This window comes from Ochotona princeps, chromosome 30 (assembly GCF_030435755.1).
Source record: "Ochotona princeps isolate mOchPri1 chromosome 30, mOchPri1.hap1, whole genome shotgun sequence".
In the NCBI taxonomy this organism is placed as follows: Eukaryota; Metazoa; Chordata; class Mammalia; order Lagomorpha; family Ochotonidae; genus Ochotona; species Ochotona princeps.
The window spans coordinates 15,035,374-15,050,717 of NC_080861.1; the positions used below are offsets into that span (position 1 = coordinate 15,035,374).

Consider the following 15,344-nt stretch of genomic DNA (forward strand, 5'->3'; position numbering starts at 1 on the left):
AAGTGATCTCCTATATGGGTGCAGGCTTTGGATCATCTTAAACTGCTTTCACAGGCCACACGCAGGACACTGGATGGGAAGTGGAGCAGCTGGAATGTGAACTGGTGCCCACATATGATATATATATATTTTAATAGCTTGGCGTCTCTGCCTCTGTGTGTGTGTGTGTGTGTGTGTGTGTGTGTGTATACACACACTGATTTAGAAGGAAAATCAGCCCATCAAATTGGGAGCTTAGGTGAAATCATTACTTGACTTTCACCAGTGTGAACTTGAAAGACCATGTATGGATTGTCTTAAGGAGCCCTGTCCACTCAGGTCATTGCACAAAACAGTGTTACTATTGCTCAAGTTGATGACCTTGGAAAATTACCTAAACTTAGTCCAAACTTTAGCTTTCCTGTCTGTGAAATGAGCTTAAATATAATGGCAATCTCTGTCACAGAGGGATTTTTCTGTCAGTGAAATCTGAGTAGTGTTCAAGCTAGATGTGCACTAAGTGTTCAGCTCCTAAGTGTGTCTGTAATTGGAGGAGGGCAAAAAGGAGTACTTCCTGTTTCTAAGTAAAGGACAAATACTTCCTGTTGATCTCTTAAGGAAAGGAGAAGCATTTCCTGTTGGTGTCTAAGTAAAGGGTGGGTGCCTGCACCTTGCCCTGGTGTTTTCCCTGGTAGAAGCCCAAGGGTTAATACTGCGAGAGGGTGTGGGTGGCTCCTGTTTAGATAAAGCCACATCCTCAAGCTTCCTTCCAGGCCGGGTTGCTTTTGTTCGTTTTTTTTTTTTTTCTACCATCTCTTTGAAGTTTCAAGACTGGCATATGTTATTCAATAATCTCCTGCCTGCCACCCCTCACACACACACACTCACACTGACACCAACAATTTTTACATTTTACATGCAGGCTTTCAAAAAGTCACCGGAAGTTTGAAGGGAAAGTAGAATTTGGTTTCTAACTTTGAAGTTGAGATTTCTAGAATTTTCTTCAGTTGGTGCCACACCTAAACTTCAGAGTATTTCTGAAATATTTGTTTTTACCTTGGCCTTGAAAGAAATAGACATGAGCCGGGAAGATGTTTTCCACATACGGCCAGTAATTATAAAGGAAGTTTATCAGTGATAAATGAACAGTTCATCTGGCCATTTTAATGAGTGGGAGACACAGTTAAGTAATAATGCTGTTAATGTTTAAAATGTTCTGGTTTCATTTCCTCATACTTGAAGGGGATTGTTCACTTTGGAACAAAGTGAAGAAGTGATGCCTATCCAAATCCTGACACTATATTGCAAGTTATTGTTGTGACTGTAGTACCGAGGTCTTCAAGTTTTTTCTCTACATGACCAGAGAACATATATCTTCGCTTTTCTGGGCCAGATATGATGTCTGTTTCAGGAACTTCTTTGGTTTGCTTTTTTAAACAATGTTTCAAATAAAAAAGAAGAAAAAAAAAGTCTTACATAGAGGGCTGTTTACAGCCCTGGGCCCTTGGGCCATAATTTATCACACCTTGCTCTAGAATCTGAAATTTCAGGAATATAATCTCACACCACAGATACAGAGGGTGTCATTGAGATCCCAACAGTCCCAGCCACTCATCTTTGTCACAAGCAGCCCCCAGAGAAGCCAGCTGATTTGTAGTTGCAAGATAATTTATGTTGCTACAGATGTGGAAAGCTGAGACACATGGAAGAAGCAAAGCCATTCTTTGGGTAATAGAGGTGGAGTCTCGGGGATATTCTACTCTATTTTGAATGCTATTTCATTAGTCCCTTACTTTTACTCTCCAAGTTCACTCTGCTGGATAACAGGGACTATTCATATGTCTCCATAAATTTGTACCACCATAAACTTAACCTTTAAAATTGTATTCATTTATTTGAAAGGAAGAAGGCATTGGTTTATTTATCTGCTCATTTGTTTATTTCAAGATGGAGAGGCAGAGAGAGAGAGGGATGGGGGGGACAAAGAGAGATTTTCCATCCACTGGTTCATCCATGGGTCAGGCTGATGTTAGGAGACAGGTACTCCATCCACATCTCTCACATCGGTGGCAGGGGCCCTAGTGCTTGGGGCATCCTCCCCTGCCTCCCGATGAATTTTGAGGAAGTTGGATTATAAACAGAGCAATCAGGACTTGAGTCAGTGCCCCAGTACGGGATGCCTGCAATGCAGGAGGTGGTTTAAAAAACTGTGCTACAATACTGCCCCAAATTTACCTTCAATTTTCTTTATTTCCATACATGATTTGAAGTATTCTTATGTTACTAACCATTGGTAAACAGCTCCTTATTCTTATTCTGGGTGTGCTTTGAGAGCAGTGCCATGCCCTTCATAGAATGAGACATTTGAGTGAATGAAATTGTTTCTGAGTAGCAGGTCTGCTTTTGATGGGTACCATCAAGGACAGAACTTGGCAATAAGGTAATAGAGTTCTGACATTCTTTTTCAATAGAATCAGCCCAGCAAAGTTCTCACTGAAGCATAACTGCCCTTCACTGTCTCCTGTCCACTGTATGTTTCTCTTCCTAAGAGGAAATCTGTCTTATGAAAGCCAACAAATGAGCCACAGTGTGACGATGAAGACATTATACTTAAGTAGCCAGCATAAGACACTCCTCATCAACCCAAGGGGCTCACTGGAGTGTTCTGATTAAGAAAATCACATGCTATCTTGCACTTCTCTCATTTTGTAGCAATGTTTCCATTGTTACTATTAAACATCCCTGTTGCACAAAACCACAAATTCTATGCACAATGAAAAGAGGAGTATCAGCTGGAAATGAGGTAACTGACTTCCAGAGACAGCTTTTCCAGCTCCTTCTCCCCAGAGCTGGTGGTTCCCGACCACACCAGCAGTGTTCCACACTGGAGCTTGGAAAAGAGCAAAGATGATGCCATCACTGTGGAAAGCCTTTGAAGCTAGCGTATGTGATGCTTTCTGAAGGCAAGAGCTCTGCCATTCTTCTTGCATTCCTGGTACCTCTTGCCATGCCGTGAGCTTCGTTACCTCAGAGTAAATGCTTTGTCCTCAGTGTAAAGGGGCTTCTACGTGCTATAACAGCATAAGAAGAAAGACAACAGTGCCTGCAGTGAGGGGGCAGAGCGTGCTCTCAAGTTCCTGGAGTAGATAGAGGAGAGAAAGATACAGAACCTGCAAGATGAGTCATTATTGTTTAAGTTGTAAGGAATCGGTGCATAGGAAATTGCACAAGATACCATTATATAAGGTACTGTGAGGTGGTATAAAATAAGGTGTTTTTCCTAGATTCCTTAGGCTTCCTTTATGGAGAGTGACATATACGTTGAAATTTGGTGGAAGGGTAGGGGATCCGAATAGAAGCCTAGAGGTGGGGAAGACAAGACAAGCGTATATGAGCATCGCTGAAATAAACCTGCAGAGTACAGTATTCACAAAGACCATGTGGATGCTAAAATCTAAATGAGGCACAAACTCATTTCCTGACACGGGAGCTCTGGGTACCTACTGATACCAACTCCTTCTCTCTTTTCTTTTTCCATATCAGAATATACCACCAGCAGTCCTGACCTGTTGCTAGTGATATTCCAAGTGACAGGTGTCAGCCTTCTGCCACCCCTGGTAATCGCCATAGCCGTCATCATCATCTTCTACTGCTACCGTGTCCACCGGCAACAGAAGCTGAGCCCCTCCTGGGAAACCAGCAAGCCACGGAAGCTCATGGAGTTCAGCGAGCACTGCGCCATCATTCTGGAAGATGACCGCTCTGACATCAGCTCCACGTGTGCTAACAACATCAACCACAACACAGAACTGCTGCCCATTGAGCTGGACACCCTGGTGGGTAAAGGTCGCTTTGCTGAGGTCTATAAGGCCAAACTGAGGCAGAATACGTCTGAGCAGTTTGAGACTGTGGCTGTCAAGATCTTTCCCTATGAGGAGTATGCCTCCTGGAAGACAGAGAAGGACATCTTCTCAGATATCAACCTGAAGCATGAGCACATCCTGCAGTTCCTGACAGCCGAGGAGCGCAAGACCGAGCTAGGGAAGCAGTACTGGTTGATCACCGCCTTCCATGCCAAGGGCAACTTGCAGGAATACCTCACTCGGCATGTCATCAGCTGGGAGGATCTGCGCAAGCTGGGTAGCTCGCTGGCCCGGGGCATCGCCCACCTCCACAGTGACCACACCCCCTGTGGGAGGCCCAAGATGCCCATTGTCCATCGGGACCTCAAGAGCTCCAATATCCTGGTGAAGAACGACCTGACCTGCTGCCTCTGTGACTTTGGGCTCTCCCTCCGCCTAGATCCTACCCTGTCTGTGGATGACCTGGCTAACAGTGGGCAGGTGAGTCGGAGCTAGTGCTGCTTGTGCCTGCTCTCGCTCTTCCTCTGGATTCACATCTCATGCACCTTTGCCTTAAGTAATCCTGAATTGTTGCCTAGAGAGTCTACTTGAAGTAGGATGTCCGCCCTAGGCATGACCCACTCTCTCTTGCCTGCCTGTCTTTGCTAGTGTTTAACATTGCCCTTCCAATATTCACATCATGCCTAACTCAGAACAGATGTTTTTCTCCACGAGTCTGTCTTTAGTTCTTCTGATTATAACTAGTTTTCTTTGTGTCAAATACTTCTAGCGCTTTATCTGTCTCAAGGTTGTATTCAGTCCTTTTTTACTCTTCTGTAAGTTGGTCTCTTTTCGCCATCTTTAGAGACATTCACCGTGTTGCCCCAGGTGGCGTGTATGTGGTCACCTCAGGCATCTAGCCCAGTTGTAACATGCACCAATGATGTTTGTGAATAAGGGAATAACTCCACTTTTGAGACCTTCTCAAAGACCGAAAGGGGCTTCTTTTTGACCAAGGACGTGTTGGAACACGAGTTGACATTTCCACGACATCTGTTGTGAGGCCGAGTCCTGTGTTTTCGCACAGTAGTGACCACCAAGAACATTGCTGTTTCCTGAAGCCCAATAACAGAGCGTGCTTGGGGAGTGCTCAGTTGCTGCTCACTCAGGCCCCTGTATCCATGACAGCACATGCACTGTTGGGGTAAACGTGTTGAAACATGGAGGAATTCAAGTGCCAGGGTAATGAGTCATGCAGTGACCTATTAAAAGGAAAAATGTCTTCTAATACTTGCCAGTAAGAAACATTCCTTGGAAAGATCCAATCAGCTGGCTTAACCCTTCTTAGATCCTTGACAAGGTAGGGTTTTATTGTAAAATGGCCCATGTAATATCAAACATTTAAATCATTCATTTCCTAGAAACATTTTTTTGTACTTTCCTTTGCATTCCATATTTGCTTATTTATACTGGTGATAATTAAACAGTTCTTCATCTTAAAACTATATAGCACATCTATCAAAACTGTAAGGTGATCCCGGTTCCCCCCACGCTGGAGAAATACTTTTATTTTTATTTCTTTAAAAAGTCTGACTTACAGTTAGAGGAGCAGATATGTAATAAGAGAGAGAGAAATCTCCCATCTACCTGGTTCGTTTCCTACATGGTCTGGACCAGGCTCAGTGCAGGAGGTAGGAGCTTCATCCAGGTCTCCCAGGCAGGTACAAGGGTCAAAGGACTTGAACAGTCTTCTGCAGCTTTCCCAGGCACCTTAACGGAGAACTGCATCCAAAGTGATACAGCCAGGTGTCATGCAATGGCTAAATGGTTAAATCCTCCCCTTGCCAATACTGGAGTCCAAAATAGGCACTTGTTCATGTACTGGCTGCTCCACTTCCAATCCAGCTCTCTGCTTATGGCCTGGGAAAACAGTAGAGGATGGCCCAAAGCCTTGGGACCCTGTACTCATGGGGGAGATCCAGAAGAAGCTCCTGGGTGCTGGTTTCAGATCAGCTCAGCCCCAGCCGTTGCGGCCATTTGGGAAGTGAATCAGCTGATGGCGGATCTTTTTCTTTGTTTCTTCTTCTCTGTAAATCTGATCTGCCTTTCCAGTAAAAGTAGTTCTTAAAACAAAAAATGGAGCAGCCTAACACAATCCAGCACCCATATGGGATGCTGCTGTTGCAGGTGGCTACTTAACTCTTAATGACAGAACATTGGCCCTGGAAATGCTTTAATTTAGTAGAGTTTCATGAACTAATACTATACCTGTGGCCTACTGTTTTAGTGCTGTGGGGATGAACAGAGATTAACACACCATCCTTAAGTGATCAAAACTGATCATAATTAGTGATTTTTACTCGAATGGTTTGGATTTTCAGGAAAGAAAGAAATATGTAAGTTGCAAAAGTAAAAATAAATATCTAAAATGTTGCAGTTATCATCCGGGTTATCTGCAGGAATATTATTGAATGACATGATGCTTGCCACTTCCATACTTTGACATGCTTTTTCTTTAGATCTCTAAAGAGTTTTCAGGGGAAGAAAGTCTATCTTAAACGGGTGCTGTACAAGTCTCTTGATTTGAAACAGCATGGCAATTTTTGCTAAGATCATGTGCATATTCAGGGGGACTGTGTGAGCTGTCTTGTGACAATAAGGATGTGGCTGCAACTAACTGGTGGTCGCCATGTCTGTCTTTGCTCTAGGTGGGAACTGCAAGATACATGGCTCCCGAAGTACTAGAATCCAGGATGAACCTGGAAAATGTAGAGTCCTTCAAACAGACTGATGTCTACTCCATGGCACTGGTGCTCTGGGAAATGACGTCTCGCTGCAATGCCATTGGGGGTACGTAAGGACCACTGTCAAGGTGCCCTGGAGAAACTAGATGTCAGGGGTCGCAAAGTAATTCAGCTAGTCAATAACTATATGGAATGGAGTGTCATGTTTGGAATGCCATCTTCCTCCGTGACTTCTGTACAATTGTTTTTTTTTTTCTTGACACGTCTCTCCCCCCAGTTTAAATATCTAGCAAGAGATGATCATGAATAGTGGGGATGCAAGAATGAATCCCACCAAATGAATATTTAGATATGCATCTGATTTTCTTTTCTTTCTGAAGTTTTCCAGAATTGCAAAATTTAGGGAAAAACATTGACTCAAAAATTCACTTTCATAGGCATGGCTTTCTTTTGTGCAGGTACAGCAAACAGAATGGTTTGATACATTTGTTTAGGTTGTGAAAGATATGACAAAGTAAGATCAGTCAAGGAATGCCACCCCTAAAGGGGTGATCATCCAAAGCTAAATAGGCAACTTACTTTTCCTGATCCCAGGAGAACAGTAGCTGAGCTCTGCCCTGTAAATGTTCTCCATTGGTAGTTTCCATCAGGGTCTTGGGTCTCACCTTCCCAGCCTTAATTTGCTTGGCAACCTGGTGAAGCCAAGCTCCCTTTAATGTTGCTTGACCTTTGAGTTCGTCTTTAAAATTCTCAGTTTGTATATACTTCTTATACATTTTATAGGATTGGTACAATGTTTCAACATGCGGTGCAAATCAATCCAACCAGGCAACCTGCCTTTCATTTCCTTGTCTTTTATTCACATTTGTAGCCTACCAGCACCCTTTCCCCCCTAGTTTTCATCCAGTTGACAACACACCAGCGCTTGTTCCTTGTGTCTGTGTATTCTTGAATGTCCTTTGTTCAGTTTATTCCTGTACTTCTAAGTCTGTAGTTACCACTGTTCTGATTTCAGATAGACTATTTGCAACTTGCACATACAAATGAAAATATGGTTTTCATTTGTTTTTCAAATTTGTTTTTCTATGTCAGGTTTTTATTTCATTATGAAGTATTGACAATAACCAAGGTTTAGAATCAGTCTGGTTGTCCACTGCATAAAGAAAATGTACTATCTGTACACAAGGGAATATAAATCACCCAATTCTATTTGACTTTTGGTTTTATACTAATTTTAACTTACGAGAGTCATTGCAAAAGAGTACAAAGTTCCCATGTAAAAGGATACTTCAAAAGAGTTCATGGAGAACTGAAATTAAAAGGTGTATATTTTGGCACACAACTTTTTGAAATACATGCATAGTATTTGTGTGGTATACCTTTGCTATGGACTACTTGAAGACTCCTTGCATTCAACCCAGCTTTCCCTAGTGTTAGCATCTAGTCTAAACCATAAGGAATGCCTTACAAGGAAATGAGCACTGGTACAATGCTCTTAATTAATTCACAGACTTTATTTGAACTTCCACCCTGCCCAGGACTCCACAGTGGCTCTTCCATCATCTCCCTTCTCTCCTTCACCCTGGGATAGTCCTGTAGGCTTATTCACAGTGAGCAATTTAGACCAATTGTGTTATGGATCATCTCTCACTTTGGGATCTCTGAGGTTTTCCTTATGATTATATTGAGAACATGTGATGGGGAGCTCTTCTCAATGCATCATCTCAAAGAGGCCCAGATGTTAACTTTGATAACTTCATTAACGTTGTATCTGTAGGCTCTCTCACCTGCAGAGATACTGTGTTTCTATTTGTAATTAATACTTATGTTGTGGGAGCACACTACATCTGTTTTGCAAAGATGCCATAGACCTTTGCTTTTCGTAATCTCAGCCAGTGTTTTTTGAGGGTGCTTTGCCTAGGGCTGTGATTACTGTAGCAATGCATTGGTTCATTCTTCATATGTCTGCTTCAGCTGAAGTTGGGCCAAGCAGAAGCCAGAAGGTGGGAACACATTGTGGGTTTCCCATATGAGTAGCAAGGTCCCAAGTACTACAGCCATCATCTGCTGCTTCCAGGGGTGTGAATTAGCAGGAAGCTGAAATTGGAAGTGGAGCTGGGACTTAAGTCCAGGCATTCTTTTTTTTTAAGTCCAGGCATTCTATCCACATCCCATAGCAGTCTTAAATGTTGCACCAAATGTCCACGCAAGGTATTTATTTTATTGGATGGGTTTCCAATATGGCCATTAGTTGTTTTCTTACTCAAATTTCTACCACTTTGGAACATAGCACCAAGCTCCGTTGGTTGGCATCCCTTCGGGGTTTTGAGTCTTGCTTCCTTCCGGAACATATTTGGCAGGTCTGTAGGGTGCAGCTAGGTTGCCTCCCACCCTCTGTGTTCCTGGGCCCCTCTTTGAGGACCACACTGCCAAGTCTGGCTAACACTGTTATTTTCTGTTTTCCTGCTTGAGACTTCCTCCCCGACAGGACTTCCAAAAGTAACTTTGTTTTTCCTTGCACAGTGAAATCTGTTTTGAACAAGTTGCAGCCCCTGAGGATAATTTTCTGCCTGAAAACTTGGGCAGCCCAAAAATGAATGTTTAGAATGGTATAAGTTGAGACTGCTGTGATGCTGCAGTTCTCATTGTACATTCACCTAGATTTCTCTGTCTCTTCATGTCCTATCACACCCATTATTCTATAAACATGAGCCAGAGATGGTGTCTCTGTCTTTCTTCCTGTCAGTGCAGTCAGCTTATTTGAGCCGAGGGTGAGCTTCCTGCTTCCATCGTTATCAGGGACTGAAACCTTTTGCTGTTGGTACTTGCTGAGTGTGGAAGAATCAAGGCAAGTGGGGAAGAAGTGAGCTCACGCACGTTTACGAGGTCTAATAAAAATAAATAAATCTAAAACCAAATGCAGCATAAACAAATTTTCCTGCGGGAGGAACAGCACCTGGATTGTTCAACTCATCCCAAGAAACCTTTCAATAACCTTTCTGATAGGAACAGAAGGCCTTGAGGGAACCAAAAAGAGGCCATCCCAGTTTTGCTTTCTTTGATCTTAATCCCACAGCCCAGTTTCTATCATCTCGACTCTGCAAAGGCAGTTATTTATCTGCCTTCACTTGGGTCCTGATGCACAGCTCTCTGCTGGATGAAGTGTGGAGATGCATGGACCGCCCCCCGCCCTTGTCAGATGGTCCCCTCTGCCTGTGTAAATCATTCTTTCATTTACTTCTTTTCTTTGTGTCTTAAAAACCTGGCAACAGGTGTAACCCTGTCTTCCTGGAGGAGAGTTTTCCATTCACAAAGTCCCATGGGAAGTCCATGTTGCCTCTTGGGGGGGAGGGCGTTGTGCCTCTTCATGTTGTCCTCATGATGGCTGTTGTAGAAACCTCCTTGTGGTGGTCCTGACCTCAGGATGCTTGCAGCCCACTGGAAACAGGTGCTCATTTTTTTCCTCCTTTGATTTTGATAGGTTTATATGTGCTGTTAGAGTTTTGTTTTCCTCTAACAAATAGGATGTGAGTTTGGTACAGTGGTTAGGATGTTGCTTGGGATGCCTGAAGCCCATATCTGAGAGCCTGGCTTCCAGCCCTGGCTCTGCTTCTGGGGCTAGCTTCCCAGCACTGTTCCCCAGGGAGTCCGCAGTGATGGCTCGAGGACTTGGGGTCCTTGGCTTGGGGAGAGTGGATTGAGTTCTGAGCTCTCGACTTTGGCCAGGAATGAATCAGGAGATCAGAGATCATGTCTTGTCTGTCTCTGCCCTTCAAAGAAACCGTTTCTTTTAAAAATTAAAAATAAAAGAACATATCCTTCTGGGTGATGTGCAACTTTAAAGTGGAAGCGAAAGGGAGAAGGGTCAAAGGTATTGCTGCTCACTGGCAGCCTCGTTTCTAAAAAGGAAATGTGGGATCTGTGTCCCTTAGCTTGGTGCATTGCAGGGTGGTTTTCCACTCCACATCGTAGGTCAACCAGTACTCTGCCCAGGTTACTCTCAACAACAGAATATCTCTTAACCCCCTTCTGTGGTTGGGATGCAGCCAGAACTCTTCAGGCAGTGCTGAGTCTCAGCTTCACTGGGCTCCTCCCTACTCTATCATGCTGCAGTTGTCATGGTGGTTGTCTGAGTTCTCACTCTAAACCTATTCAAGCTGGTTACCAGGGCAGCAACACCAAAGTGGGCTTTCAGAGTTAACAGCTAGGGATAAACTGGATGTCTGGATCAGGAGAGTACAGTGCTAACTCATGGCAGGAAAAGAGGCTTAGGTCAATTCTGTAGGGAATGAGAAGATCCCGGGGTCTCCTTGTGCTTTCTCAGTCACCCTCTCTTCTGTGCTAACATGTGCAGAGGAAGCATGGTACAGATGCTACACTGTCTTTGGGCAGTGACACTGGCAGTCATCTGGAGCCTAGTAGGACAGCCTCATTCAGCCCAAAATCCCACATGAGCGTTTAAGGGATGGGTCGTAACGGGCCAGAAAGTAGTCTCCTGACGAAGGGTTTTTGGTAGAGGCAGAATGGATCCAGATGAAGAAGGGCACAGAAGTACAATGACTCCACCAATGGTTGATCAGTCAACTCATTCAGCCTACCAAGAGCACCTTGATTTGTACCGCGACTAGCCCCATTTTACAGATGAGACAAGTGATGCTTTAGGAATCAGGAACCAGGAGTCAAAGATGAGACTCTGATAACAGCCTATAGGCTCTAACCTTCTGGTGCAGTGCTGTCCTTTACCATTGGAGAATGCATTGCACACACAGTGGGCTGCAATTTATATTATTATCATGGATGGGGCACCTAGAGCTTACTCCAGGTCTCCATCCAGGTCTCCCACCTGGGTTGCAGAGTCTTCAGCACTTGGGCCTTCTGCTGCTGCTTTCTCCGGCACGGTACTTGGGAGCTGGAGCAGAAGCAAAGCAGCTAGCACTCAAACAGATGTTTCTGTACACGATGCTGGTGTCGCAGCTGGTGGGTTAAGCCACCGAGCCATAATGCTGCCCGTATGCAGAGCCATTTTAGAAGTGCGTGGGGAGACGGTCATATGCATGGGGTGCACTTATAGATAGCCTTGCTTCCAGATGTTGGCATCAGTTGATTTTCTTGTCTTCTCCGGAAGAATTTCTGTGATCAAATTCCTAAGGCTGTTCCTTTCTGTCGTATGCCTTCAAATCTGAGATAATAACCTCTAGACCCTTAGACCTCCAAAGGTCTGACCATTCATTCACTCCAGAAAGCTGTAATGCAGAGCTGTTGTGTGGCATACATTCTAAATGCTAACAGTGGAGCAGTTCAAGGCAGTCTTTGCCCACGGGCAGGGAGTCCCATCCTGAATTGTTGCTGTGAAGAAGTAAGTAAATAAGTAACACAATGTCAGGAGAGGAATGCGGTGGCATGATGATTTTAGAAAAAGAAAGTGGAATGGAGGCTAGCTATTAACAGAGAGTGTTATTTCAGACATCCGGTTTGCTCATGGGTTAAACCACCAGGCAAGCAAGTCCTTCGGCACTGGTTGAAAACAGAACAGAGCAGAGGATCGCTGGTGTGTTGCTGTTTTGCAGAGGAGAAAGTTCATGAAATCTTCATTCAGCAAAGACAGATCCGGACGGAGAGCATTTCTCTTTTACAAAGAAGTCTCTGTCCCAGCCTTGGTTTCTTTGGTGTTTGTGCGAGGGTTTGTGGGACATGTGGGAGGCGGGTGGAGGTGGTGGCATTTAAGGCTCCCTTTGGTGAACACAGCGGGCACTATTGTCACGTCATCCCCAGCCACAATTGGCCCACAAGCAGACTCGATTCCAAATGCCCAAATTTTAGAGATTCGCTCAAAGCCCTCACAGAGCAGCCCATCTGAGCAAAACCTCTCTTTTTACAATCTTGCGTTTATTTTACTATCACTGCAACCTTTCTTTGTTTGCAAATCATATTGATTTATCTGAAAGGCAAATAGAGAGCGCCCTCATTTACTAGTTCACGCCTCAAAGGCTGGCCATCACTAGGGCCAATCCAGGTCCCCATTTTGGGTAGCAGGAGCCCAGTTAGTTGAGTTGTCACCACTGCCCTTCCGGGTCTGCATTAGCATGAAGCTATAATCAGAAACCAGGACTGGAAGTTGAACACTGGTACTTCATTGCAGGACATCACGGATGTCTTTGTTAACCTCTAAGCTGAATACCTGTGTGCCCCATCTGTTTAGTGAGGAATAACACAACTTCCGGAACGGCTGCTGAGTGTGTTGTCAAGATGCTGTTCTTGTAAGGAGGACAGGAATTGCCAGTGAACCCACATGGGTAGCGACAGGAAGAACAAACAGAAGGAAGCAAACAGGAAAGCTTTAGAGAAACAGCTAGAAACCAGGAATGAAACATTTTATTTTCCTGACTTTGAGAAAAGCACAGTTTGGAATGCAGTTAAAAAAAAAAACCAGGGGTACTGCTTTGGGGAAAGCTGTCAACAGCTTTGCTGCCCTGCTAAGCTAGAGCTGTAAGACAAACCCAGCTGTGTCCCAGATGCTCAGTTGCAGAGGAGGAGCATTGCAGACTCAGAGGCCACCATCTGAGTACTGCAGGGCTGCAAAGAGAGGAAGGCATTGTTTTTTCCCAAGAAAAACTGGAAATCTTCTGGAGAAAAACTGAAAAGCTCCAAGGGTCCCTTGGTTACCGATGGCTTCCGTTGGTGACCAGGGAGGCAGGGAGGCAGAGAGGGAAGGAAGAGGAAGTTGCTGTCAGGAAGGGGAGTTTATAGGTTTCTGGAGACACTTGAGGAACTAAAGGCCGTTTGGTCTCGGTGCACCTTGCTTGAGAAGTAGAGAGAGCCTGACCAAAGGTTGGTTTGATAAAATCATTCTGCGGTGTGGACATCTGTCTTGGGTTGGTGTTTCAACCCCATAAATGAGAATTTGCGTAGATGATTAGGAGGAAATTGCAGGAAATGCCAATGAGAAAGTGGGAGAATGAACCAGGTAGGTGAAGGAAGAGAGAGAATGGTATCTTATCCAGGGTGTCATCATGCTTGAGACAGGAGCATAATTGTATGCAGTGTAGCCCTCTCACCTCTGCACCTGACTCAACAGACTCCATCAGATCCTGGTTGGGGGCTGCTCTGGGGCCAAGTTGAGGGTCAGCTGCCCAGTACTCCCGGCCTGCCACATGTGCAGATAAACAGGCTTGACAGGGGAAGGGTCACAGCTGTGAGCCATGTGATTCTGGCTACTAATGGTGAGCACATGTGACTGTTTTCATGTCTCCCATGGAAACTGAGGTGCAGAATTCTAGCATCTCTTTTCCAAGTCCTTGAAGCACAAAGGCTGTATGGTAGAGTTGGCACAGAAGCAACCCACCGCATCCTGCTTACCAAGAACATTGTTGATACTTTTCTAAGAACTGACATTTCTAAATTCTTGGCCTTTTTAAAAAAGCAGGCAAGTTCAATTTAAAAATTTTTATCTGGTTTTTAGTTATTTCATTCAAGAGACAGAGAAAACATACTCCCATCACTAATTCACTCCACAAGTGCCTGGCACAGCCTAGAACTGGGCCAGGCCATAGCTGGCAGCCAGGAACTCAATCCAGGTCTCCCACAAAACCCAGTTATTTGAGGCCATCATCACAGCCTCCTTGGGCCTGCGTGAGCAGGAAGTTGGAGTGAGGAGTGGTAGCCAAGAATCAAGCCCACCCACACACTCTTATGTGGGATCTTAAACTCAGCTAAACATCTCTCTTACCACCTACCCGCTGCAATTAATTTGTGTGTGTTGGGGTGGGATGGGATAGATAAAGCGTAGCAGAGAGACTGAGAAACCCAAATTACCTGTCTGTGGTAGGGCCTGATTTGGCCCAGGAGCTGGCGAAATCAATGCAGGTCTCCCATGTGGATGGCGAGGACTGGATGACTTGAGCCAATATTGCTGCCTCCCAGCATCTGCCTTGGCAGGAAGCTGGAGTCAGGAGCCACAGCCAGGATTCAAGCCCAGGCACTCCAACATGGGGTGCTAGCAGTGTGAACTATTTAGGCTAAACAGTCCCCAGTTCCAACTTATTGAAAAACAGGGTCTTGTTATTGGGTTAACCAGGTGTAGCACTCTCTATGGAGTCTGCTCACTCACCCCTTAACTTCCTTCCTCTGCAGTCCTTTATTGCAGGGAGTCGTGAAGTTGAGCGCCATTTGATCAGACATGTAGAAGCCCTAGAAGATACTGAACCTTTCTTCTGCTAGCCATGCCCTGATCTCGTGCCTATGCTTAAAATGAGGTGGCCTCACTCATCCCCACTTCCACCACCTACTCCTTCCCTAACCACAGAAAAGAACGTGGAAGTAAAGGTCTGAGTTTATTTTGGTGCAAAAACAGTTTTGAAATCCATCCATAGTTACTTCATGCTAGTATTTTTCCATGTGTTACAAAGAATATATCTGTACCCCAACATTGTTTTTTCATCAAAATAAGCTAACTCTTCTAATTCTGTTTTCCATGGACTAGAAGCTCTCTGGTGGAGAAGAAAGAGCAAGCATGTCTCGTAAAAGGCCAAAGGAATTTCAGCAGAATAGTGATGGCAGTCCGTGCAATTCTAGATGCTTCTCCCTGAATCTGGGGCAGCCTTTTGGTCTCACTGTTTTCATCTGTAAAACCAGAGTGCCAGTCATGTGTCTGAAGATGGCCTGGTAGCATTCTCTGTCTCATCTAGAACCCATGAGCTTTGTTTAATCACTTGCATTTGTTTTTCTTTCGGGATGCAACCTAGAGATGTGTGTGTGTGTGTGTGTGTGTGTGTAACATTTG

The 15,344-nt window shown here is 44.6% G+C and overlaps 1 protein-coding gene across 2 annotated transcripts in view; it reads left to right on the forward strand.

Annotated features, from left to right (window-relative positions):
* Positions 1–15,344, forward strand: part of TGFBR2 (transforming growth factor beta receptor 2) — a 78,000-nt gene that overhangs the window by 50,587 nt on the left and 12,069 nt on the right. For both annotated transcript variants that reach the window (XM_004588259.2, XM_004588260.2), the window contains 2 exons: positions 3,523–4,322; positions 6,530–6,671. In XM_004588259.2, the coding sequence (XP_004588316.2) occupies positions 3,523–4,322; positions 6,530–6,671 (942 nt within the window). The remainder of the gene's footprint in view (positions 1–3,522; positions 4,323–6,529; positions 6,672–15,344) is intronic.